The 25710-nt window shown below is 37.4% G+C and overlaps 4 protein-coding genes across 6 annotated transcripts in view; 1 reads left to right on the top strand and 3 right to left on the bottom strand.

The window, feature by feature from the left end:
* Positions 1–28: 28 nt before the first annotated feature.
* LOC127647872 (N-alpha-acetyltransferase 60-like) lies at positions 29–12130 on the bottom strand. Of its 2 annotated transcripts, none has more exons than XM_052132387.1 (7): positions 11900–12130; positions 11006–11121; positions 10782–10911; positions 3154–3250; positions 2744–2978; positions 1745–1926; positions 29–1625 (listed from the first exon to the last, which is right to left on the bottom strand). In XM_052132387.1, the coding sequence occupies exons 2-6, from the start codon at positions 11113–11115 to the stop codon at positions 1770–1772; spliced, it is 729 nt and encodes a 242-aa protein (XP_051988347.1). In that variant the 5' UTR covers positions 11116–11121; positions 11900–12130; the 3' UTR covers positions 29–1625; positions 1745–1769. The 2 variants fall into 2 exon arrangements, with proteins under 2 accessions (XP_051988347.1, XP_051988346.1); XM_052132386.1 differs by having other exon boundaries at positions 11896–12127.
* Positions 12131–13159: 1029 nt separating this feature from the next.
* On the top strand, positions 13160–16540 carry dnase1 (deoxyribonuclease I). Its single transcript, XM_052132382.1, has 9 exons — positions 13160–13320; positions 13548–13686; positions 13768–13856; positions 14625–14705; positions 14805–14917; positions 15214–15326; positions 15490–15644; positions 15763–15856; positions 15985–16540. Exons 2-9 carry the CDS (start codon positions 13549–13551, stop codon positions 16030–16032), a joined length of 831 nt encoding a protein of 276 aa, XP_051988342.1. The 5' UTR covers positions 13160–13320; position 13548; the 3' UTR covers positions 16033–16540.
* Positions 16541–16660: 120 nt separating this feature from the next.
* eci1 (enoyl-CoA delta isomerase 1) lies at positions 16661–18684 on the bottom strand. The gene is made up of 7 exons (XM_052132381.1): positions 18580–18684; positions 18018–18140; positions 17772–17899; positions 17518–17664; positions 17201–17322; positions 16938–17116; positions 16661–16831 (listed from the first exon to the last, which is right to left on the bottom strand). The coding sequence occupies exons 1-7, from the start codon at positions 18620–18622 to the stop codon at positions 16665–16667; spliced, it is 909 nt and encodes a 302-aa protein (XP_051988341.1). The 5' UTR covers positions 18623–18684; the 3' UTR covers positions 16661–16664.
* Positions 18685–21508: 2824 nt separating this feature from the next.
* LOC127647873 (rho GDP-dissociation inhibitor 2-like) overlaps positions 21509–25710 on the bottom strand; it is a 35722-nt gene continuing 31520 nt past the window's right edge. For both annotated transcript variants that reach the window (XM_052132390.1, XM_052132389.1), the window contains exons 5-6: positions 23717–23780; positions 21509–23162 (exon numbers count right to left, since the gene is read on the bottom strand). In XM_052132390.1, the coding sequence (XP_051988350.1) occupies positions 22957–23162; positions 23717–23780 (270 nt within the window). In that variant the 3' untranslated portion in view covers positions 21509–22956. The remainder of the gene's footprint in view (positions 23163–23716; positions 23781–25710) is intronic.

Here is a 25710-nt window from a genome sequence, read left to right on the forward strand (position 1 = left end):
ATGCAAGGAAATTATTTCATAATCTTGGTTTATTTTGTATTTCTTTCTTTCTTTCCTATAAGTCATCTCATAATGCTTTTTAAGCATAAATGGACGAATCAATAATAATCTATTTATAAATAATTGACAAACAAATGGATAGATGCAAAGAGATAAACGATCAAAGCTTAATATATTACAGCAAATAAAATTAGTGTACAATAAAAAACATCACCTCTGGATTTGCATTCTCTCATTGAACACTAGAGGGTGCCACTGCACTATTGGGAACTTGTGACAGGGGTGAAACGTCCTTGTTGCTTTCATTATCTCTAGGCATGTTTTCGTGGGTTAGGAAGTATATCTACACAATTGGAAAATTAACAGGAAAAGAAGGGTTTTCATTATAAGAGCATGCAATCTGAACTAATTTTCCTTTATTAAATCCATAAAATCAACCCAATAAAAACTTAAACTTTAAATGTAAATTATTTCAATACACCAATTTTCAAAATAATGTAACATATTTAAAAGGTATTGTAGAATAAATGTGTGGAACATACACACAGTCTCACTCTACAGAGGTGATATTGGCTCCATTACTTACATCAACAACTTGTTTAAAATTATTATTCATACATGTGTTCATGGCAAATAAAAAAATAAATAAATGTATTTTGAAAAGGAACAAACATGTTTCATATCCAAGGAGGACAAATATATAATAGCACAGAAAAAGAAAACAGATCCCTCTATGTAATCAACACAAAATAAGTCTTTCACCAACAGACTCATGCACCTTTACCTTGTCAATCGTATCATGAAAGGACAGTCACAAACTGAACAGAAACATACTCAGGCTTAACATTGCAGAACATTGGTCATCTTTGATACTAAAATTTTGCATAATGCAGTAGCAGGTTTCTCAAATAATTTTATTTTGTATTTAAATCCCTGATTCACATCAACATACCTATATTCAACACTTCCCTTCAATACATTCACCTATTTGCACTTCAAAAGAAAAAAAGTAAACTGCTTGGAGTGGCAGGAGGTAGTTCTCTAGCTAATAAAACATTTCCAAATTTAAAAGGACTGTTCACGTTTAAATTTGACATGAACATTGCACATTTTGAGAGGTGGAGCGTTTTATAAAATTGTAGCATTATCCCCTTCATTGCAACACTACATTCATTGCCTCTGTAAAAACATTATTAAAACAATCACTTTAAACTTTGCATACTTAAAACTGGGGGGCTGAAAATACTGTATATGCTGTGTGTCAAGGTGTTAATGCACAAACAAAACACTAGAGCACATGCATGAAAGTGACTAGATCAAAAAGTGTGCATCTTGAAGGAGATACTTCTACCATCTTTAACCCAATAATCCTCTAAACAGAACAGGCACACATTAAAAAAATCTATTTATATTAAAAAAGCTTATTTCTACACAGCTGCAGAATTACAAGCATGAAGTGGAGAGTTTATAATAAGAGGGCAATCTACTAATGACAATGCATATATTAAAGTAAATATACTGTACAAATATAATACACTGCTCGAGACCAGAGAGATCCATTGTCAGTCTTCACAATCCAAGCTTGATGAGTGACTTTGTGACCCAGACAAATTATTCTCTTCCACCTGATAAATAAGAAAACATAAGACCATAAAAATGAAAACATTTCACGGTGGAAAGTGGTGATCTCTAGACACAGAGATATATTATGAAGAGCCACGAGAGATGGATGAGTCAGGCTTACCCTGCGCTGTTTGGCCTGATGATCCTCACATGGTTCTGCTGTACTCAATGCCACTCTTGGAAGAGATGCTCGACCATGGCAGAAAGCTGCGCAGGAGATTCTGTGCTTGCCGGTAAATTCTCTGAGGAATAGAACATGGGCTCAGACTGGCCAGTGCCGAACCTATATGATGAATATAATCAGTGCTGAGCGAGTCAAGGAACATATACGGTACATTAACAGGTACGGTACAAGTTCAAAACCACAATGTAAAAAAATGATAACAGGGTAACTATGTTGTACCAACATCCCCTTAAAAGTGAGTCCACATAACTCCCATCTGTCAGCATAGTAGGCAAGTGCAGCTCCTAGTTAATTTAATGGAGAAAGACCTAAATCCTCCAAAATGCTTTTCAACATTACATTTTCAATAAAATATTTCATAACACATTTCAGGCTGGTCAATCTAATGCATATTCTAGAGGTAAAAACTAATTATGTCTCTTTCAAAATGGCAATTGGTTAATTTAACTGAAAGGTGGGACTTCTATTCTTACAATAAGCACTTTAATCACTAAATGTTTGCTTGCTCATCTGAATTTGTTCTAGATAATCAGTCGAGACATTATGGTGCCTTAGAAGCTTGTCTCAAACCCGTTTACATAAGAGGTAGTACCTTTATATGCAAAAACTCCCTGTGAAGTCATTGACTGACTAGGCATCCTTAGGTTTCGGACACAGCCTATATTAATGCACCAGGTTGCTACGTTGCTTGGCAACCTTAAATTACCTAGAATTTGGCTATTATCCTATACTGCTTGGCTTTGATCCAAACCTGCATGACTTTCTTTCTTCCTTGCAGCACAAAATATATATTTTTTCCACACGATGAGAGTGAATGGTGACTGAGGATAACATTCTGCCTAATATTTCCTTTCGTGTTTGGGTTTGGAACAACATCAGTGAGAGTAAATGATTACATACAAATGATACAAGAACATGAGACTATCAAAAGGATATAAGATAGTCCATGGTGGATGTCCACCATTGATGTAGAGGACATATGTGAACCCATCCTTCAGCACTCCTCGTATAGAGTAATAATACGGTAAATAGTGGTGCTGTTTAAAGTCTCTGTTATCATAGAAGTGAATTGCAGTGTTATTGGTGGTGAGCACATGCAGGTAGATGGCTTTACAATGGTCCTGTGCCATGGTGGAGATGTGCTCCTTTAAACTGTCCAACAACAGAGAGCCTGAAGAGAGAGAGAGAGAGAGAGAGAGAGAGAGAGAGAGAGAGAGAGAGAGAGAGATGGGTGACCTTCCAAACTGCTTGAATAATACAGTTCAGATTTTTAAGAGGGGAAGCATCTGCTACGCCAGAATTATTTCCCAAATGTTACCCAACCTTACACAAACTTCACCTCTCACCTATTCCATGTTTACGAAACTCCTTCACGACTCCTAAACTCAGGATGTATGCAACTTGAGTGTCAACAGGAAAGCTGGAGGCCAATATGTCTCCATCCTGGTGGAGAGAAATGCACGTTGAGGTAGCATTATAGACAGTGGTTATCTGAAATAACATGCTGTACTTTGCTTAAAGGGATAGTTCACACAAAAATGTATATATTTAGTTCACCCATTTACTCAATCACCCCTCATAAACCCATATGACGAGATCTTTTACAGAATGTCACCATTCACTTTCATTGCATCTTCTTTCCATACTATGAAAGTAAATGGTGACTGAGGCTAACATCACAATTTTTTGTTTTTACAAATGAAAGTCATATAGGTTTGGAATAACATGTGGGTGTGTAAATGATGACTGGGTGAACTATCCTTCTTAAAACAAAATCATTATAATTAACATAATTTCTATTTCAACATACTGAGCATGTAAAAATGCATGTGTTGACCTGACAATAAAGATTAAATGGATTATGTTCTATTATAAACGTATTCAATAATACATTGAATTGTAACTTATAGAATTCCAAATGTATTGTGTGTTAATTTCTCAACCAAAATACAATTTGTGAGCCTATATAGGTAATGTAAACCTTGTTTATTGTCAATATTTTACAATAGATCTAATTCACATGAATGAAAAGAGGCTGTGAGGGATACATTTACAATCATGCACAGAATAAAGCTCATAAAGCTCCTGGATCACGTCTCATTTTCCACAGCACATTTTTTCCTAAAGTTTTTCGTCTTCAGAAATTATTATTTATTATATGTTATCAGCAGAATGCTCCAAACAACAGTACACCCCACTGAAGAGACAGTAAAATCTATTCCTCGCAGCCTTATTGTCATTCCCATCAAAATGTAAGATGGTGCTGGAGTGAATAAGGTCAAAGTACAGTCCTTCCTTATTCATGTGTGCATTAAGCATATTAATAAATAAATAAATGCAATTGAAGTCAAAAGTTTACATACACCTTAGCCAAATACATTTAAGGACATTTTAAGCACATTTTATTTTTACAATTCCTGACATTTAATCCTAGAAAACATTCCCTGACCTAGGTCTATTTGGATCACTACTTTATTTTAAGAATGTCAAATGTCAGAATAATAGAGAGAATAATTTATTTCAGTTTACATACACTTTGTTACTATTTAGTAGCATTGCCTTTAAATTGTTTAAAATTGGGTCAAATGTTTTGAGTACAAACAAGTTGCTGGAATTTTGGCCCATTCCTCCAGACAGAACTGGTGTAACTGAGACAGGATTGTAGGCCTCCTTGCTCGCACATGCTTTTTCAGTTCGGCCCACAAATGTTCTATTGGACTGTGGTCAGGGCTTTGTGATGGCCACTGCATTACCTTGACTTTGTTGTCCTTTAGCCATTTTGCCACAAATTTGGAGGGATGCTTGGGGTTTTGTCCATTTGGAAGACCCATTTGTGACCGAGCTTTAACTTCCTGGCTGATGTCTTGAGATTTTGCTACAATATATCCACATAATTTTCCTTCCTCATGATGCCATCTATTTTGTGAAGTGCACCAGACTCTCCTGCATCAATGCACCCCCAAAACATGATACTGCTACCCAGGCCCGCCGACAGGGGGGGACAAACGGGTCTGTTGTCCCGGGCCCAGGGTAGGGGGGGGGCCCAGAACTGGGCCCTCATTAAATTATGGAATAATTGTTAAAAAATAAATAAAATAGGCATATTTGTGGAAAAAATATCTAATATTTGAGTTACATAAAAGCTTTTTATTTGTTTTCTTCCTAATTGTCCTTGAAATAGTGGTCAAGAACCCCGCCCACCCCCAAAACAAAAATGGTTTGGCCACTGATCAAAATTTGATGTTGTCATTTGATTTGAAGTTCAGTAGGCTAACGTTACGATCAAAATGTCCGGTCAGCACAAGTCTGGTGCTCAGAAAAGAAAAGAAAAGAGAAGAAGGGAATAAGAAAATAGAGGCCTTCGAGATGTCCTAAACAAATATTTTAAAAAGGTGGTGACGGAGAAGCTGGAACTAACGTTAGTAAAGTCAACGTAGAGCAAGGTAAGAAACAGCGCAGCCAACGTTTATTATAGTGTTGTCAAAGACCCGGTACTTCGGTACCAAGTCGGTACTAATTTTGTTTTAAACGTCACGCCACGGTACCAGGTTTTCTCAAACCCGGTACTTGATGCGCGTGCATGCCCGAAGCGCGTGCAGTTGCGTCCTCTTCATAAAAGTGCTGAGACATTGGGACCGGCGGTGCTGCTGATGTGGTGGCTGTAAATCCACTTGTTGATAAGAAAGGAGGAAAGAGACACATATGGAAATATTTTGGTTATTAGCTCATAATAGCGACGCGGCGCGCTCGTTTTACAGGCGCGCAAGTTCATTGTTGCATAGCAACGACAGACGCCCCGGAGAGCACGCGCTTGTGGAAAGGAGAAAGCGGTGCGAACTGCGCTCTCCATGATGACGAGGAAGTATTAGCAAAGAATTCATTGATTTCTAGCCCTTGCATTAGCTTTACTACTAGATATATTTATGGAGATGAGAAATAAAAAGCCGGCTGAAATGCGTCACTGTTGGCATCGGTGAACAGATAATGGGCCAGATCCGAGTCTATTTTTGCTGCGCTGCTCATGCTTAATTAAAAGTGAAAGCACACTTTTGATGGACAAAAAATAAATATGATTTCACACAAAAAGTGCCCAAAATGCACAGATTTTGCATGTCTAGTATGTTTTAACAAGAACTGCAGTAGGCTATGTCAGAAAAAAAATGAAAACATTTATAGAAAATGTACCCATTTAAACGTGTTTTTATTATTCAGTTTGGGTAAAAGTATATGGTGTTTTATAAAAAAAAAAAAAAAAATGGAAGTCTGCTGTAAAGTGGTTAGAACAACGGAATCGGCTAAAATCAGAATTGGCCTGGAAAATTGTAATTGGTGCATCTCTAGTATAAGAGCCTGACACAACACGTTATCTTTGACAGAAACAGTTGAGTTTGGTAGCTCCGTCAGAGAGGATGAGACAGAGAGGAGAGAGATCCAGCTGCAGTCAGGTGACAGAGAGAGTGATGCGGGAGGGGCCCGCTGCCCCGGAGCAGAGGGACAGAGTCAGGCTACCAGTGAGAGAGAAGAGAGAGAGAGGGAGAGTCACAGTGATGCGGGAGGGGCCCGGTGAGGAAGAGCAGAGGAGGGGAGAGGAACAAGAGAGGAAGAGCAGAGGAGAGGAACAGGAGAGGAAGAACAGAGGAGGGGAGAGGAACAGGAGAGGAATAGCAGAGGAGGGGAACAGGAGAGGAAGAGCAGAGGAGGGGAACAGGAGAGGAAGAGCAGAGGAGGGGAACAGGAGAGGAAGAGGAGAGGAGGGGAACAGGAGAGGAAGAGCAGAGGAGGGGAGAAGAACAAGAGAGGAAGAGCAGAGGAGGGGAACAGGAGAGGAAGAGCAGAGGAGGAGAACAGGAGAGGAAGAGCAGAGGAGGAGAACAGGAGAGGAAGAGCAGAGGAGGGGAGAAGAACAAGAGAGGAAGAGCAGAGGAGGGGAACAGGAGAGGAAGAGCAGAGGAGGGGAACAGGAGAGGAAGAGCAGAGGAGGGGAGAAGAACAAGAGAGGAAGAGGAGAGGAAGGGAACAGGAGAGGAAGAGCAGAGGAGGGGAACAGGAGAGGAAGAGCAGAGGAGGGGAACAGGAGAGGAAGAGCAGAGGAGGGGAGAAGAACAAGAGAGGAAGAGGAGAGGAAGGGAACAGGAGAGGAAGAGCAGAGGAGGGGAACAGGAGAGGAAGAGCAGAGGAGAGGAACAGGAGAGGAAGAGCAGAGGAGGGGAAGAGCAGAGGAGGGGAACAGGAGAGGAAGAGCAGAGGAGGGGAACAGGAGAGGAAGAGCAGAGGAGGGGAACAGGAGAGGAAGAGCAGAGGAGGGGAACAGGAGAGGAAGAGCGGAGGAGGGGAACAGGAGAGGAAGAGCAAGGGAAAAGGAGAGATCTGGGCATGGGGGGGCCCATCTAAGATTATCTTGTCCCGGGCCCAGGCAAGACTGTCAGCTGGCCTGCTGCTACCCCCATGTTTCATGGTTGGGATGGTGTTCTACAGTTTCCAAGCATCACTATTTTTCTCCAAACATAACGATGGTCATTATGGCCAAACGGTTACATTTTAGTTTCATCTGAGCAGAGAACATTTCTCAAAAAAGTAAGATCTTTGTCCCCATGTTCACTTGCAAACTGTAGTCTGGCTTTTTTATGGTGGTTTTGGAGCAGTGGCTTCTTCAATTGAATCAAATCAAAATCAAATCCCTTTATTGTCACTCAACCATATACACAAGTGCAACATTGGGTGAAAGTCTTGGGTGTGGTTCCAAGCAAGATTTGTCATACATAGCAGTATGGCAATTACAATAAACACCTAATTTACACATAACACAGTTTACAAATCTTGTTACACAACACAATATACAACTATTATACAATATACACTATACACAAAATAAGACTGTATACCAAAAAATAATATACAGTATAAAGAGTTCTTTCTTGCAGAGCAGCTTTTCAGGTTATTTTGATATAGGACTAATTTCACTGTGGATATAGATACTTCTCTACCGGTTTCCTCCACCATCTTCACAAGGTCCTTTGCTGTTGTTTTGGGATTGATTTGCACTTTTCGACTCCAAACTACATTCATCTCTAGGAGAAAGACTGCGTCTCCTTCATGAGCATTATGATGGCTGCGTGGTCCCATGGTGTTTATACTTACGTACTTGTGTTTGTACAGATGAACGTGGTACCTTCAGGCATTTAAAAATTGCTCCCAATGAGGACCACAATTTTTTTTCCGAGGTGTTGGCATGATGTCAAGCAAAGAAGCACTGAGTTTGAAGGTAGGTCTTAAAATACATTCACAGGTACACTTCCAATTGACTCCAATTAGCCTATCAGAGGCTAATTGGCTAATTGCCTAAAGGCTTGACATCACTGGATGTCTGGAATCTGGAATTTTCCAAGCTGCTTTAAGGCACAGTTAACTTAGTGTATTTAAACTTCTGACCCACTGGAATTGTGATGTAGTCAATTAAAATGAAGCATCTGTCTGTAAACAATTGTTGGAAAAATTAGTCTTGTCATGCACAAAGTAGATGACCTAAAAGACTTACCAAAACTAAGTTTGCTAATTTAAAATCTGTGGAGTGGTTAAAAAATGTGTTTTAATGACTTTAACCTAAGTGTATTTAAAACTTCTGACTTCAAATGTAGTTTTCATTCAAAGGGATTACAGTATATATTTAGCTTGAAATTCAATAAAAAAAAATTGTTTTAAAAGAAATATCAATATGGCAATGACTATTACTGGATAATACAGTAAATTAAATGCTTTGCCAATGTAATGTACTTCAATGAAAAAGTGCCTTCAAAAACAGTACATGAAGGTGAGAGATTCAGCCAGGCCTGTCCTAAATCAATATGACATTCTGTCCACTAAGAGGCCTTCATCTGGTTGGTTATTGAATTGGTGCTTGGCCATCTTCCAAGCTCACTTGAATTTGTTCTAGATCATCAGACTTTATGGTGCCTTGGAAGTCTGTCTGAAACCAGTTTCCCTAAGAGGTATCTTCATACACAAATGCTGCCTGTGAAGTCACAGACATTTTTACTAAAAAATAAGTTTATTTATTGAACATTTGTGTCATTAATAACAAAACAAGTGTTTTGTCCTAAACAGTCGCAACCACGACAAGCAACACCACATTATGTCAGTAATTTGGTTTTAAATCTTTGGTCTCTGTAGCCTCACTCACTGTGAACATTCAATGGTCCAAAATTCTGAACCTTATAAGTGTACATAAAAAAATCTAACAAGTTCTGACTGGCTGTGATTATGCCATGTCGTGCAGCAGTTTTACATCAAGTGTTGACAGAGAGATTGCTTGTTGATGGAATCGTATTGCATTGCATCTGATTAGAATATGGTGTTAAATGGACTGCTGGATGGAGATCACAACTTTTGGCTCTCAAATACCTCCTAGCAAGCTTTATCTTTAGATTGCAGAATAAAGTATGCAGAATGTTCTGCTCTGTCACAGATATCCTTTTTTTAATCCACAGAATTTGACAAAAGTCACGGTCATTTGAATAACAAGTTATTCCACCTTAGCTTGTTTAGTGTGACCTGCTCTATTTTTTTTCTACAAGTTTCACATTAAGGTAAAGCAGTCCTGCCCCCTGACAGCAACATGGATTTAGCTAGTGTTACAAACAGTACAAAAAACGATTGACAAACTTCTGCCATTGAACAAGTATCTACCATCTGACCAACCAGCACTATACGTTTATTGAGGACTTCTGCAAAATTTGGTTATCGTACAAGGTATTGTACCAATATAGAATGATATAGCAAGTATTCTTTTCTTCTCAAATATAAGTTTTCTTGTTGTCTCATTCTCTCAATATACAGTATATTTATATTTAATATCTTTCTTGAGCTCAAGGTAATACAAAGAGACACACTTAGGCAATGCAAATAATTTATCACAAGGTGCTTATTTAAAGGAATAGTTCACCCAAAAATGAAAATTCTCACATCATTTACTAATCCTCATGCCATCCCAGATGTGTATGACTTTCTTTCTTCTGCAGAACACAAGCAAAGATTTTAAGAAGATTATTTCAGCTCTGTTGGTCAATACAATGCAAGTGGATGATGATCAGCACTTTAAAGCTCCAAAAAGCACAGACAGTCATAGATAAAGCAATACATATGACTCCAGTGGATAAATTAATGTCTTCTAAAGCAAAATGATTGCTTTTGGTGAGAAACAAATCAATATTTAGGTCCTTTTCACTATAATAGTTTAAATAATTGTCTTTAGATAATTGTTTCCTTGCGCGTTCATGAGAGAACAGAGTACACTCAGCCTCTCGCGTGACGTAGACGCTCTGGCGTGTTCACGTGACAACTGACATGATACATCTGGAAGTGTAGCTTGGTTTATCTACAACAGAGCACTGTTCACAAGCTTCATTGGTTTTGCTTTCATTTGAACATGACAGCACGCTTACATCATGCGAGTGGCTGCTTGTATTCGGTCTTCTCATAAACAAGCAATGTACAGCAACCCGAAGTAAACAATTAAAGTGAAAAGCACGATCGTATCACTTTAGCAGACATTAATTTAACCACTGGAGTAATATGGATACATTTTATGCTGTCTGTCTGTGCTTTTAGGAGCTTTAAATGTCTGATTACCATTCACTTCCATTGTATTGACCTACAGAGCTGAGATATTCTTGTAAAAATCTTTGTTTGTGTTATGCAGAATAAAGAAAGTCAAACACATCTGGAATGACATGAGGATGAGCAAATGATGAGAGAATTTCCATTTTTGGGTGAACTATTCCTTTAAGAGATAGCCTACCCAAAAAGAAAAATTCTGTCATCACTTACTCACCCTCATGTCATTTCAATTTCTTTTTAATCTCCTTTTGTGTTCCACAGAAGACAGAAAGTCATAGTGGTTTAGAATAACATGAAGGTGAGTAAATGATGACAGAACTTTTAATTTTCCCTTTAAGTTATAGACAAAAGGGTCTCATACCTCTTTGTGCACTTTCGTTCTGCTTTTTATTTCTGCCACAATCATCCCCACAATTCCACCTCTAAAGGTGGCAGCAAGAGAGAAGAACTTCTTGTTTGATGTGATGTCATGATACCATGAATCTGGATACCTATGACAAAACAAACCAATAACAGTGTGCGTAAAAGCCAAGCCGCTATAGAACTGTCATTTGCAGAATCTATTTAAAAGGACTGAACACTCACTCAATGGGGAACCACTCTCCACAGAGCACCTTTATTCTTTCTATGTCATCGTGGCAGAGCAGACAGAGCTTTATTTCACTAAGGGCGGTGGTAAGCACCACGTCGGTCATTCACACCTGAAAGATCGAATCGGGATTTAGAATTGAATGCTTCAAAAAGAACTATATGCATCTTGGTTAGAAAACCAGTACTTTGTTTTAGATTTCCATGTCTTCAAAAGCATTGTAGGTGAAGGCCACAGTGGTCAGTATGGGTAATGCCTGCTCCCACTAACTTGCTTTCAAAAACTTTTATTTCCTTATCTTGTAGTTAAATATCTCTCAGGAGAAATAAGTTTAATTTGCTTTTAGCAATCGTCTTTCGGTTTGTTATTGTCAACTGGACACATTTGTAAAGTGAAAAGAGTAGTATATAACCAAGTAAAAAGAACACAACTTTTGCCATATTATTTAGCAAATGACAACGCTCTGCTGTACTAATATCTGTCACAGTTAAGTTTACATCATGTCAGTAACACATAAGAGGATGTTTCATAACGTCAATAAAGTCTACGTAAATTTCAAGAACAAACCATTCAAAACACTGTTGAGAAATTTCATATACCCACAAAAAGTAAAAACGAAACAAAAACAATCTCTTGAATTAAGTGAACTCTCAAAGCTAAGAGCTAGTTTAACACGTCCTGGCTGTCACAATAGACAATACAGATTTAGTTTGAGCCAATGAAAATAATATTTTGAAGAATGACAATTAAAAAAGGTCTATAGCAGCATGACCTGGAAATACGGCGCATTAATACAATCGAAAAAGCTGTCAAGTCACATTTCCTTTGATTTGATTACAAGCTAGCGTGCAGACAACATTAGTAGAGACGCTAAATTATTCCTCACCTGCCTTGTCTCAGCGCCTGGATAAACAGAAGGATATGCGACTGTTTATTTTATTGCCGTGGAGAATATTTACTGCTGACGATAATGTGTAAATCTGTGCCCGGGATGAAGATGACACATTCAGCCAGGCACTCAAATTGCGCTCTGTACATTAGCATAGCCGCTAGCACTTCGACAAACTCCAGGCAGCCACTTCCGGTCAGTTTCTATCCGGAATGAGACGAACATTGCCGAAGTTACAAAGTAGGGGCGCTTTAAACTTATAAAAAAGTAAATATTTAACTATTTTTATCGCGTTTTATATATGTACAAAACTCTCAAGTGAAAACAGCTTATTATTTGTTTTTATTTTAAATAAGGTAAATCCACTCTGCGCAGTACCCTACACAGACTGGCACAGCATACTAAATACAACATTTTAAAACAAAGAAATTATGTTAATTTCGTAAGCAAGGCATGGATTTCACACGTGTATTCGAAATTTCACACACATTTAGCGCCCCCTGTTTCACCGTAGTTGAATCACTGTACTGTACGTACTCCTCGTAAATATGTGCACGTCATTAAAGAGATGTTTCATCATGGTCAGTATTTTGGACATAATTCCCCTTCCCTGCACTAATCCCAGCACCTAACAACCTTCCTTCATATCATATATAGCACTTTATTATACAAATTGCATTAGAAGACCTGAGCCTCCTCATTGGATAAAGTAGATGCTGTAATAATACATTTTAGAAGACAAACAGATGAGCTTCAAAGGGGCTTTCTAATCTTTAGAAGACAAAGACATAAAACTGGAATGTATGTTGGACTGTAGGGCTGTATGTTATTGGCTGTAACAATTATGGTGTATATTTCATATCTTATGTTTCTTATGTGAACGTTAGGCCCTATATCGATGCCTATTCATGCTCATATGGTGCAGAATGGTGGAGTTTATAATACTAAAGTGATCAACATCTTCTATCTGCTGTATTTTCTTGATACATGTCTGGACTTCAGCATGCAACAACAAATCATGTTTCTATATTGAGCTGCAACAGCAAGCTACAAAAATATTCTTTAAATACTTGTCAGACCAAACACCTGGTTAATGTTAGCTTAGACACTAAGTTATCACACACATTCATCTGTTTAATTCCCATGGAGAGGAAAACTGAGAGAGAGAGAGAGAGAGAGAGAGAGAGAGAGAGAGAGAGAGAGAGAGAGAGAGAGAGAGAGAGAGAGAGAGAGAGAGAGAGAGAGAGGTGTCTTCGTTTAGTACTTGTAACTAAAAACTCTCCAGAAAATGTGAGACCATGGTATCCCTTGAGAAAGGGACTTCTTGAGTGGGCACTTGTTTAGGTACAAAGGTTTCTCAGTGGTGCAAAAAGGCATTCTCCCAATTCACACAGCACAAGTAAAGGCAGAACACAACAGCAGGTAGATCTACCTTTTATTGCATAGAAAAATTCTTAAAATACAATTCTACCTAATGCATACCATTATATTGGCGTAACGTTAACAATTGCAATTATTAAATGGAATTTCTGCAATTGCATTTAACCTGCATTTAACCTGTGCTGATATTTCTCTTCGGATATGACTCACTGTTGCATCAATGTTTGAATAATACATGTTTTAATATTTCATATTTTTTTTGTATTTAGAATGAGGATTATTGCTGTAATTGGTTTACTCCTGATCTGTGTGCATACTGGAACCTCCTTGCTAATCGGAGCATTTAACATTAAATCCTTCGGGGACACAAAAGCATCAAATGCAACTTTGCTTGGCATCATTACCAAAGTGAGTGACTCTTCTATCTAATCTGCATATCACAATTTCACTCTCCTCTGTTAACCATAGCCATAACCATGTGTTCGTTAGGTCGTGCAACGATATGACATTGTGCTCATCCAAGAGGTGAGGGACAGTGATCTCACTGCAGTTAATATACTGATGAAGAGTGTTAATGGGTAAGTTAAATACTGACTGCATTTACATGCACAAGCATATTCTAATGGTAATCAGAATTTAAACATAATCTGATAATGAATTCATCACGTAAACACATTAACCTAATTGCTATAACCAGATAAGGTAATATTCTAGTTTTTTAAAATCTGTATCAAAAACCTGATATTTGTACGTACATGTATTAATCCGAATTTTAGGTCATGTACTGTGAATACCCTCATCAAAACATCCATAACTGAACATTTATTTATGTCCATATAAAGACAATTCTGGGAGATATTTGATACAGACTGTTGTGAAAAGTCACTATTGAAGAAACATATTTTTGGAACAAGGAGGAGACTACATCTTTTGCTAACATTTTACAAACATTGAAAAAATAACCTACCTTTTGCAATTCATCGCTCTCATGCATTACTGTGAAAGACATGAGTGAGAACTACTGAGTTAAACTCATTAAAGTACATCATAACAAATGTCAAGCGCATTTCCAATATTTCCAGAATGTTTTTCTGATTATGCTGATTATAATATCACAATAGCTTTTATATAATGTAAATCTTTTTTTTAAGTCTTAATCATAATATGGACATAATCGGACAATGACGTGCATGTAAACTTGGTTAATTAGATATGGCTGTTAAAATATAATTTCTTTGACAGTTAAAAACACACATAAATCAATGATACCATAAGCCTCATATTGAGAGTGCAAATGAAAAATTTTAATATGTAAGGTTCATTTTTATTCCTGTTTTTATCATCAGAGGTTCCTCTGCATATGGGTACATTGTGAGTGAGCCCCTGGGTAGGAGTACTTACAAAGAGCAATATCTCTTTATTTACAGGTAACACTTACTGTAGGTCACATGTCAAGCAAAGCAGTACAAGTACTATATGTATACTCCTGACTCATATCAAAAGAACAATTACACGTTGCTTTAAAGGCATCAGAGTGTTTCAGTGGCAAACCACTTCCAATATGATGATGGATGTGAATCCTGTGGGACTGATACATTCAACAGAGAACCCTTTGTTGTGATGTTCTCCTCTAATACAGGTAAAAGTCACAAACCACTGCGAGAATGGTAGCAGTAATACAGTTAGTAACTCGCCATTCAGCAATTTACGGCCTACACTACATTCAAGGACATTTCCGAGATTAACAGCTCATACATGCACTATTTACCCAACAGAAATAGAAAGTTTACCCTCTTATCAACACCAATGGGTGCCAAAAATCACTTATGTAAAAAACTATTGGTGGAAATCACAGCACTGTTCAAATATAAAGTAAAATGTTAACATTTTTTTAAATACTGTACAGTAAAGCCTCTGCTGAACTCTTTTCAATAGCTGTCCAGAACTTTGCGCTCATTCCCCAGCATACATCCCCAGAAGTCGCTGTGCAGGAAATTGATGCTCTGCATGATGTTGTCTTGAATACTAGACAACGTTGGAACACAAACGTAACTTTACATTGAGGCATACTCTCCTGAATTATCTAGTCTATTGCCATCAACTCATGCACAGCTGTTCAGCATTCACATACATTTGAACATAACTGAGATTATTTAATTAAGGTGCAAACAGTATGATTTAGGGAATTTGTGGTATTTCATTTTATTTCAGAACATCATGCTTATGGGAGACTTTAATGCTGGCTGTAGCTATGTTTCGAATGCGAACTGGTCCAAAATACGACTCCGTACTGACCAAAGTTACAGCTGGATCATCCCTGACAGTGCAGACACAACTGTCACACACACCAACTGCCCTTATGATAGGTGAGTGGGACAGCACAAGAGGAATGCCTGATTTAGAGCACATCTTGTCTACTAAGCTTGCTATTTTGTTGGATAAAGGAAACTTACATTAACTAATGTGTCATTTTCTTGATAAAAGGATTGTGGCCACTTCAGACATGATGAGAGGAGTGTCCCCTGGATCTGCACAGGTTTTTGACTTCATGAAAGCCCAAGGATTGAGTAACAGCTGGGTAAGGATGGTCTTTGCTTCATTGGTGGTATTATTCTAAACATTAAACCTAGAAAACTCCAAAAAAAAAAAAAAAAGAGTAATTGTGTAGCATTTCATCCGTCTGAAACATTCTTGTTTCTTTCCTAGGCACTGGCAGTGAGTGATCACTTTCCAGTTGAAGTCAATCTTCTGTAAAAGATCAAGGTTGTATCCTCGCAGCAGATATACTAATTAAAAGTTTGGACACTCTTGTCTGAATTACTTTGATTTTAAATGTCTTTTGATCTTAATAATTTAAAATGCTTTGTTATGCAGACAACTTTAAATGGTTTCTTTGTATAAATGTCTTTATAAAACTAAAATGTAATAAAAAAAAATTGACTAAATAGTAGAGGTAAAGCAGCACAAAAGTGCTCAGCATTTATGGGAAGTCCTTCAATACTGTTCTGTCACTACGCAATTCACATACTTTCATTTGTGTTATATAGCTTTGATGACTTAACACATTTTTTTTCAAATGTGGATTGTAAAAACGATGATGATGATGATAATAAAGAATGAGTAGGTGCATCCACACGTTTGACTGGTGTTGTATATCCTAATATGCTAGCACTTGTCAACATTAGGCAAAATGTGACACTGTCCTGCTCATGGTGAGAAATAAAAGAGCAACTTACTTACTTAAACGTCATGCTGTTGCTACAAGAAATGTTCACATTATAAGGTTAAAACTTTATTTACAATCACGGCAGTTGTCCCGATAATCTCTTTTAATACAAGAGAGACCACAATGACAAACATTCGGCAACTTCAACTCACTCAGCTTCTCAAGACCTCCTATTCTTCAGCATCTTCAAGTACATCCCAATAGATTTCTGGATGGAGTCTTTGGTGATAAAACTGACAAAGTTCCTGGTATCGGCTTCTCTGTTTGCAAGAAGTTTGTCTATTGTGGGTTTTCTCATCATGGACTTACTTATCTGACGGGCATGATCTGTGCACAAAAAAATATAATTGCACATTTCTATCATGTACAAAAAATATGAAACAACAGGCAGTAATTTCATTGGGAAAAGTCATATTTTGGAGTATGTTTTTACCTGGGATGGCCAACCATTTGGTCATGGTCTCAACAGCAGTGCTGAGAACTTTATCCTCAGAAACAAGTTGATCCACCAAACCAATTTTCAGGGCTTCAGGAGCACTGTACAACATACCGAGCTGAAGACCCCTCTCAGTTTCTCTATGTCCCACAGTGTTTGTCATAGTGTCCTTAAACCTGGTGCATAAAACTCTGTTCAGAACCATCCTACCATACAGCAGTTCCAAATACAGGAATTTTGAAAACATCTGCATTACTCACCAAAAAGGTGCTACAATACCAAGCTGTGTTTCATTGAGGCCGATGCTATAACGAGGGTTATCGGCCATTATTCTGTAGTCGCAACACATGGACAACAAACAGCCACCTGCAGGACTGGATCCCTAAAAGCACAAAAATTACATCATTCATCAATTAATTTTACCTTTAAATAGGATAAATAGGATAAAACTTAAAGAGGATTAGTGGTCGATCGTTATGGGATTTTTTCAATGGCAAATTCTTTAAGTTTTACATTTGGTTTCCACTAATCTTGAACATTATTATTATTGTAAAATAGAATCTGCAGTGCCACTCACATTGATGGCAGCAATGGTGACCTTGTTGGATCCATAAAGCTTTAGCCACATTTCCTGTACAGCCTTCCAGAATTCTGCACAGTGCTCTGGGCTCTTCTGATACATTTCCAGAATATCTAGACCAGCAGAGAACACCTTTGGCTGGGCCTAACACATAAAAAGCACAGTTAAAAAAATGTTAGATACTTACTAATCTGGACATATTTAACAACCTTAATGCATTTTTCATGCTTAAGATGTTTCTGGCCACTTACAGAAGTTATGATCACACCCCTGCAGCTTCTATCCAGCTCAAGTTTTTCTAAAGTTATGGCAAACTCAGTCAGAAAGTCCAGACTGAGACTGTTGACTGGAGGACTCTGGAAGTGCATTACAGCAGCACCTTAGAAAAAAATTGTAACCCCATTAGTTTTGAAGAAAAATTATTTTTGAGTAATGAACAATACAAGTAACGTTCAATGCAATAAACCCATCATTCAATGTACATGATATATTCTCACCATTACTACTGTCCAGGTCCACTTTAATTAGTGAAGATGACGAAAATCTATTTTTAGACACAAAGAATGGCAAAGCAAAGGTTCTCCCATGGTTGCAGTTTCCAGACAACAGCGATAAGAATCCTGCAAGAGAAATTGCTATTATTTAAATAATAATAAATAAATAACTTTAAGCCAAGGTTATTCAGTGCATTTATTTGCCCAGTGGATTACACACCTCTTTACCCATGTACTACACTACATCAAATTAAGTGTTATATTTCCTTGGGTGAAAATTCTGCTCTCATCGAAGGACATGGTGTTAACATTTTACTTCCACTACCTGTAAGAGGTGTAGAGGCCAAAATGTGAGAATCTGCCATGTGTAAAGTGTACTTTATGTAAAATACTGATTGATTCCAGAATGAGTGCATTCAAACTACAGGAAATCTTTCACTACTTGGTCCGCTGACCTCTGTTCTAATTCCTTTATGGATACTAATACATAGCCACTGCAAAGTACAAAAACAGTCGAAAACGTGTTTTCGATGGCTACATTTCTGATACGGCAAGACACACCTACCAGAAGAAGTGAATTTAGTAGAGTGCCTTAATACAGAAGACATTTCGCCAACTGGAGCGATAATGCTATATTGCTAAATGTAAACTTCACTTCACCTCTTTTGCGTTCAGTGACATCGTGTGGTCGACGAGTATGTCAATCATTCAGAGAGCCAATCACCAAAGCGTACGTAATTATGTTCGTTGTGATTGGGCACGTTTCTTACGGCAGCGTCAAGTTGTGCAAAACGTATTTTTGTCATTTAAAGCAATAACCATGTTGTTGTTGTTGTTTTCAGTGTAAATACTTTGTAAATATTTAAATAATACATAACAACAAATTTGTCGATTCTTTAATCAGATTTCCAAAAGTCTCACATTAGTCTGATAAGTATAAATGCTTAAACGTATTCTCTGATTATAATTTATTTTTAAGTTAAAAAAATATATATATATATATATATATATATATATATATATATATATATATATATATATATATATATATATATATATATATATACAGTGAGGAAAATAAGTATTTGAACACCCTGCTATTTTGCAAGTTCTCCCACTTGGAAATCATGGAGGGGTCTGAAATTGTCATCGTAGGTGCATGTCCACTGTGAGAGACATAATCTAAAAAAAAAATCCAGAAATCACAATGTATGATTTTTTTGCTATTTATTTGTATGATACAGCTGCAAATAAGTATTTGAACACCTGTCTATCAGCTAGAATTCTGACCCTCAAAGACCTTTTAGTCTGCCTTTAAAATGTCCACCTCCACTCCATTTATTATCCTAAATTAGATGCACCTGTTTGAGGTCGTTAGCTGCATAAAGACACCTGTCCACCCCATCCAATCAGTAAGAATCCAACTACTAACATGACCAACACCAAAGAGCTGTCCAAAGACACTAGAGACAAAATTGTACACCTCCACAAGGCTGGAAAGGGCTACGGGGAAATTGCCAAGCAGCTTGGTGAAAAAAGGTCCACTGTTGGAGCAATCATTAGAAAATGGAAGAAGCTAAACATGACTGTCAGTCTCCCTCGGACTGGGGCTCCATGCAAGATCTCACCTCGTGGGGTCTCAATGATCCTAAGAAAGGTGAGAAATCAGCCCAGAACTACACGGGAGGAGCTGGTCAATGACCTGAAAAGAGCTGGGACCACCGTTTCCAAGGTTACTGTTGGTAATACACTAAGACGTCATGGTTTGAAATCATGCATGGCACGGAAGGTTCCCCTGCTTAAACCAGCACATGTCAAGGCCCGTCTTAAGTTTGCCAATGACCATTTGGATGATCCAGAGGAGTCATGGGAGAAAGTCATGTGGTCAGATGAGACCAAAATAGAACTTTTTGGTCATAATTCCACTAACCGTGTTTGGAGGAAGAAGAGTGATGAGTACCATCCCAAGAACACCATCCCTACTGTGAAGCATGGGGGTGGTAGCATCATGCTTTGGGGGTGTTTTTCTGCACATGGGACAGGGCTGACTGCACTGTATTAAGGAGAGGATGACCCGGCCCATGTATTGCGAGATTTTGGGGAACAACCTCCTTCCCTCAGTTAGAGCATTGAAGATGGGTCGAGGCTGGGTCTTCCAACATGACAATGACCCGAAGCACACAGCCAGGATAACCAAGGAGTGGCTCTGTAAGAAGCATATCAAGGTTCTGGCGTGGCCTAGCCAGTCTCCAGACCTAAACCCAGTAGAGAATCTTTGGAGGGAGCTCAAACTCCGTGTTTCTCAGCGACAGCCCAGAAACCTGACTGATCTAGAGAAGATCTGTGTGGAGGAGTGGGCCAAAATCCCTCCTGCAGTGTGTGCAAACCTGGTGAAAAACTACAGGAAACGTTTGACCTCTGTAATTGCAAACAAAGGCTACTGTACCAAATATTAACATTGATTTTCTCAGGTGTTCAAATACTTATTTGCAGCTGTATCATACAAATAAATAGTTAAAAAATCATACATTGTGATTTCTGGATTTTTTTTTTTAGATTATGTCTCTCACAGTGGACATGCACCTACGATGACAATTTCAGACCCCTCCATGATTTCCAAGTGGGAGAACTTGCAAAATAGCAGGGTGTTCAAATACTTATTTTCCTCACTGTATATACATACATATATATATATATTATACGTTTTTCTTTGTTGTTGTTTGATTCATTTTCCCTGTACACTCCCTGAGCACTTTATTAGGAGCTTCAGTTAATGTTCACATCAACCATCAGAGTGGGGAAACATTTGATCTCAGTGATTTGGACTGTGTTATGTTTGTTGGTGCCAGACGGGCTGGTTTGAGTATTTGTGTAACTGCTGATCTACTGGGATTTTCACACACAACCGTCTCTAGAATTTACTGTGAATGGTGCCAAAAACAAAACACATCCAGTGAGCAGCAGCTCTGTGGATGGAAACACCTTGTTAATGAAAGAGGTCAACAGAGAATGGCCAGACAGGTTCAAACTGACAAAATCTACGATACCTCCGATAACCACTCTGTACAATTGAATATCATCTCAGAATGCACAAGATGTCGAACCTTGAGGTGGATGGGCTAAAACTGCCGAAGACCACATTGTGCATCTTATTAGGAACATGGTGCTCAGTGAGTGTATATTGCAGTTCTTATGAAGTTCTCCAGAAAATTTAAATAATTGATAAAACATGCATGTGTGTATCCTATTTTATACAAATATGGTTAATCATCTGTTAGTAAAACAGCGAAGAAATACATTTGTCCCTTTTCCCTAATTTTAATTCTATTTTCTTTGGAGCTTGCATAACTAGCATTTCATTTCCACCCATTACTGTTAGGCTACGTATGTTGTATTATTGTACATTTAATCAATAAACTTTGAGTGTACTTGATGTGATTTTGCATACACAAGTTAATTACTCTGGATCATGAACAAAAAACTGAAACAAAATATACAAATAACGACAGGCCAAACTTTATTAAAAATATGGGATAAGGTTAGTCAATTCAGAAGTATAGAGTCTACTGAAGTAAAATATTTATTCAGCTGAGAAAATGCCCTGACAAAATCTTACATTAATCACTCCTGCTTTCTGTAGACCCCATTACATCACAATGAACTCCCTAATTAACATCTTTAAAAATGTAGCATCATGCAATACACAGACTGAAGTCTACTCAAATAACAACATCTAATTATGACAACACTTGCATCATCAGTCACAATATGAATAGGAGAAAAATATACATCATGTGGGAATATTTTAAAATATGATTAACGATTCACTTGAATAAGATCCAATACATCTTATACTTATTCTTTGACTGTGGAGTCACACTTATCAAAAATTGATAACTCACAAAAAAGCACTTAGCTACATTTATGTGTGCTCTCTCTTTTACAGTCATATTGCTAAAAAGCACACAGTTTACGATTTATCATTTGTCTCCCTCATAAAGCATTACATACCAATGCACATGCAAATTATACAATTCCTGTAGCATTTGATCAACTTTCTTGAAGGAATGTTATTCTGTAGAAACATCCATTAATTTCCACAGATGAATACTCAGAATATTCTATACAACTTATTTTAATATTTCTATATAGGTCATATGGATAATATTCTGAATATGGTAGCACAGTAATAAAGTAATTCAAGAGAAATTAAAATATGCATGAAATTATCAGATAACATGAGAGATATGAAATGGTAAGATAAAAGTATGAGCAAGCATATAAACAATAAAATGTATTTATTTTGGAATTCAGAATGTCAGAGAAAATCAAACCTCAAAGCTAAAAGGAAGGCACAGATACAGAAACCTGGACAGAGATGAGCAGAGATCTTAAAGTTCAGTGTATGAGGAGGTGTTTGACTATGGGCTCCAGCTCCACTGATGATTTGTAATGCTTAGGAATACAAGCAACACTTAGTACAAACCACTTCCACATATCTGTATTAACAGCAGGCTGATTAATTCATCAATACATTAAATTAGCCATTGCAGACACAATAGCTTGACAATCGAGCATGCACTGGTCTTGGGCTGTGTAAAGAACTTTAGATGCATTGCAAGAATACAGACATTGTAATATTTACATTTACAGTGTACACTAACCTGAGAGTACAGGCATGAGGAATTTCATCTGTTAGTTATACAGTTGTTACATACAAGGTACTAAGACGCTTCTAAATCCCTGCCAGTCACTGTGTCCTCACCATTGATTGATATGCTTATAATGTAAGAAAATCTTCAGCATTTTTTTTTTATATGATTAAATATGAATTAATCAATTGCAAAGCCAACTCCGGTCACAACCTAGCCTAAGTCTCCTGTCATAAATTTATAAGTATGTTGCTATGTATCTGGGAGAGGGAGAAAGAAGAAGAGCCTCTTTACTCTGTACTATCCCAGTCTTTCTTAATATGCAGGTTCCACTCCCAGGAGAGGTGGTCTGTCTTGTCATCATCTGTGAAGTAGGATTTGATGTGGTAGCTTCCCCGGACGATCATGCCCTTCGGAGCCTCCTCCACTGGAGTCATGAACTCATGCTCCTCAGCTCTCGGACCATAGCTGCCCACCATATAAACGGCCTTATCCACTGCAGGCAAAGAAACAATGAAACACATTACATGTACAGCTGGCTTTTCTCGAGTCCATGTGTGTGTAAAGATTTTGCTTAATGCATGAAATATGAATGAACATGACTGCAAGCTACCGAGAGTGCACACTATTGTACAACATGGTAGAACTGATACATAAAACATACATTTGCCTGATACTACTACAAACATGGATTTGAAAATGTTGATTTAGATCCATTTTTCCAACTTGTTTTAGTTTTAAATGCAGATTTTATATTAAAAACCAATTGCTGACGCAACACAGTATCACAATTGTCCCATTTAAATGATAAGCCTATTTATTTTGCTATTCTAAATATGTAGTTTGTTAGTCAGATGTTATTATTTGCAGTTGGCATCACAATGCTACCAGAACAGACCAGCGACCCATGTTTAAGTCATGACCTGTTGAGAACCTCTGATTTTTAGATCGCACATATTAAAGCTGTGAATAAAGATATACATACACCCTTGACTCTAGCAATCCAGCACCAAGGCCAACATTTAAATTCCAGGCAACATATGCACGTACCTCTCAGTCCTTTCCTGTAGGTCAGATGCACATACTTCAGTCCAGACACAATGTCTCTGTTAACCTAATGGAAACAGATGGGATGAATTGGAATACATATTATTAATTTAATATGTAATTTTAATATAATATCTCAGGGATTTCAACCTGTTATTGAATAGAATCACCACCAGAGGACCTGTTTGATCCTTTTAGCAATGCACTTCACACCAGAGTCCCCTTTAGAACATTTCCATAAGTCATTATCTACAGTATTTTAGTACTTTAGGCATTAACTAAATTAGCATTTGGAGATTATCTCTGTTCTGGATTTTAATACTGCTGTTTGCAGGCATATGATCTGGTCATGCCGGACTGACAATTAAATAGAGTGGTTGTAGTTGTTACATTTAAATAAGGTAAAAATAAATGTTACCGGCTTTATAATTTTGAGTCACTTTGACCCAGGAACACATTTGTAATTATCTGCACTAATATGATAATAAAAAGATTCAGTCTACATAATATATCACTATATTATATAACAGTTTAGAGTACAAACATAATAATTATATCCTTTCACATAAAGGAATAGTTCACCAAAAAATTAACTCACTAACTCATTTACTCACCCTCATGCCATCCCAGATGCGTATGACTTACTTTCTTCTGCTGAACACAAATTAAGATTTTTAGTAGTACATTTCTGCTCTGTTCGTCCATTCAATGCAAGTGTACCAAAACTTTGAACCTCCAAAATGCACACAATATTTTCAGAAGCAATATGATAGGGGTAGATGAAAAACAGAATATAAATTCTCCTCCCTGCCCAGTAGGTGGCGATATTCACAAAAATGCAAATCGACAAAACAAAAGAAGAATGTGAAAGTGAAAGTGGAGATTTATAGTAAAAAAAAAAAAATAAATAAAAAAAAACTTAAATATTGATCTGTTTCTCAGAAACACCTATTATATAGCTTCTGAAGACATGGAGTTAACCACTGGAGTCACTTGGATTACTTTTATGCTGCCTTTACAAGCTTTTTGGAACTTCAAAAATTTGGCCTCCATTCACTTACATTAAGAGGACCAACAGATTCTAAAATCTTTGTTTGTGTTCAGCAGAAGAAAGAAAGTAACATCTGGAATGGCACGAGGCTGACGTTTTTCACATTTGTGTCCTTTTTCAAAGTATAAATAAATAATAGTACTTTTACTTGAGTTGATTAAAAATTAAGTCCTCAAGGCACAGCATCATGAGCACAGCAGCTTACATAAACTGTCCTCTCTTCTCTAGCTTCAAGACTTTCTGCCCTGTCACTAAACAAGAACTTTAATACGGTGATTTTCTGCATATTTAATTTCATTCAGGTACGAGGGAACCGTCTGAACATGTTTAACCACTGATCAAACTTCACTAGTTTTTAAGGTATGCAATGTTTTAACTGTGTCAAACATTTACACAATGTAGTTTGACACATATGCGGGGATATTACTTGTTTACTACATGTCTAAAAAAAACTTTTTATATACCTTATACAATGCCAATAGTGTCAGAAATGAATGGGGACTCAAATATCCCCAAAATTCTAAATATGCACAACACATAAGCAACGAGTTCCTGTGTTTTAGTAATAATATCTGACATAGTTACAGTTACATACATTGGGATCTTCTTTTGACTTGAACATTATTTTTTTCCCACCTTCCGGTTACTCGCACCATTGCACGCACAGGTGGGCTCTCAGTTTCTATCCATCCGCATCAGTTCGGCATTATATTCCCGCTTTAAATTCCTTAACCGTTCACCCCTCTTGTTCAAAATAAACTGTCCTAGCGGGTAACACTCTAGCTCATAGTAGCTAGATGCCAAAGTGCACAAGGGATGAATGTTATATAAAGAAGGTATTAGAACTCACAAAACAATGTAACCAAATGCTGCAATTTACGTAATAATAATATCTTGATATATTAAAATAACCTTAATATTAATTACGACTGTATTATTACAACTG

This window comes from Xyrauchen texanus, chromosome 8 (genome assembly GCF_025860055.1).
Source record: "Xyrauchen texanus isolate HMW12.3.18 chromosome 8, RBS_HiC_50CHRs, whole genome shotgun sequence".
In the NCBI taxonomy this organism is placed as follows: domain Eukaryota; kingdom Metazoa; phylum Chordata; class Actinopteri; order Cypriniformes; family Catostomidae; genus Xyrauchen; species Xyrauchen texanus.

Bases quoted from the DNA above. Each gene is read 5' to 3' on its own strand.
- LOC127647872 (XM_052132387.1), bottom strand. From the start codon at position 11,115: ATGACCGACGTGGTGCTTACCACCGCCCTTAGTGAAATAAAGCTCTGT. The intron at 2,979-3,153 runs GTGAGAGGTGAA...CTCTCTCTTCAG, and splicing joins GTTTCGTAAACATGGAATAG to GCTCTCTGTTGTTGGACAGT. The intron at 1,927-2,743 runs ATATCCTTTTGA...CTCGCTCAGCAC, and splicing joins CATCCACCATGGACTATCTT to TGATTATATTCATCATATAG.
- dnase1 (XM_052132382.1), top strand. From the start codon at position 13,549: ATGAGGATTATTGCTGTAATTGGTTTACTCCTGATCTGTGTGCATACT. The intron at 14,706-14,804 runs GTAACACTTACT...GTTGCTTTAAAG, and splicing joins CAATATCTCTTTATTTACAG to GCATCAGAGTGTTTCAGTGG. The intron at 14,918-15,213 runs GTAAAAGTCACA...TCTTTTCAATAG, and splicing joins GATGTTCTCCTCTAATACAG to CTGTCCAGAACTTTGCGCTC.
- eci1 (XM_052132381.1), bottom strand. From the start codon at position 18,622: ATGTCTTCTGTATTAAGGCACTCTACTAAATTCACTTCTTCTG. The intron at 17,900-18,017 runs GTGAGAATATAT...TTTTTTTCTAAG, and splicing joins GGACCTGGACAGTAGTAATG to GTGCTGCTGTAATGCACTTC. The intron at 16,832-16,937 runs GTAAAAACATAC...TTTTGTGCACAG, and splicing joins CAAATGGTTGGCCATCCCAG to ATCATGCCCGTCAGATAAGT.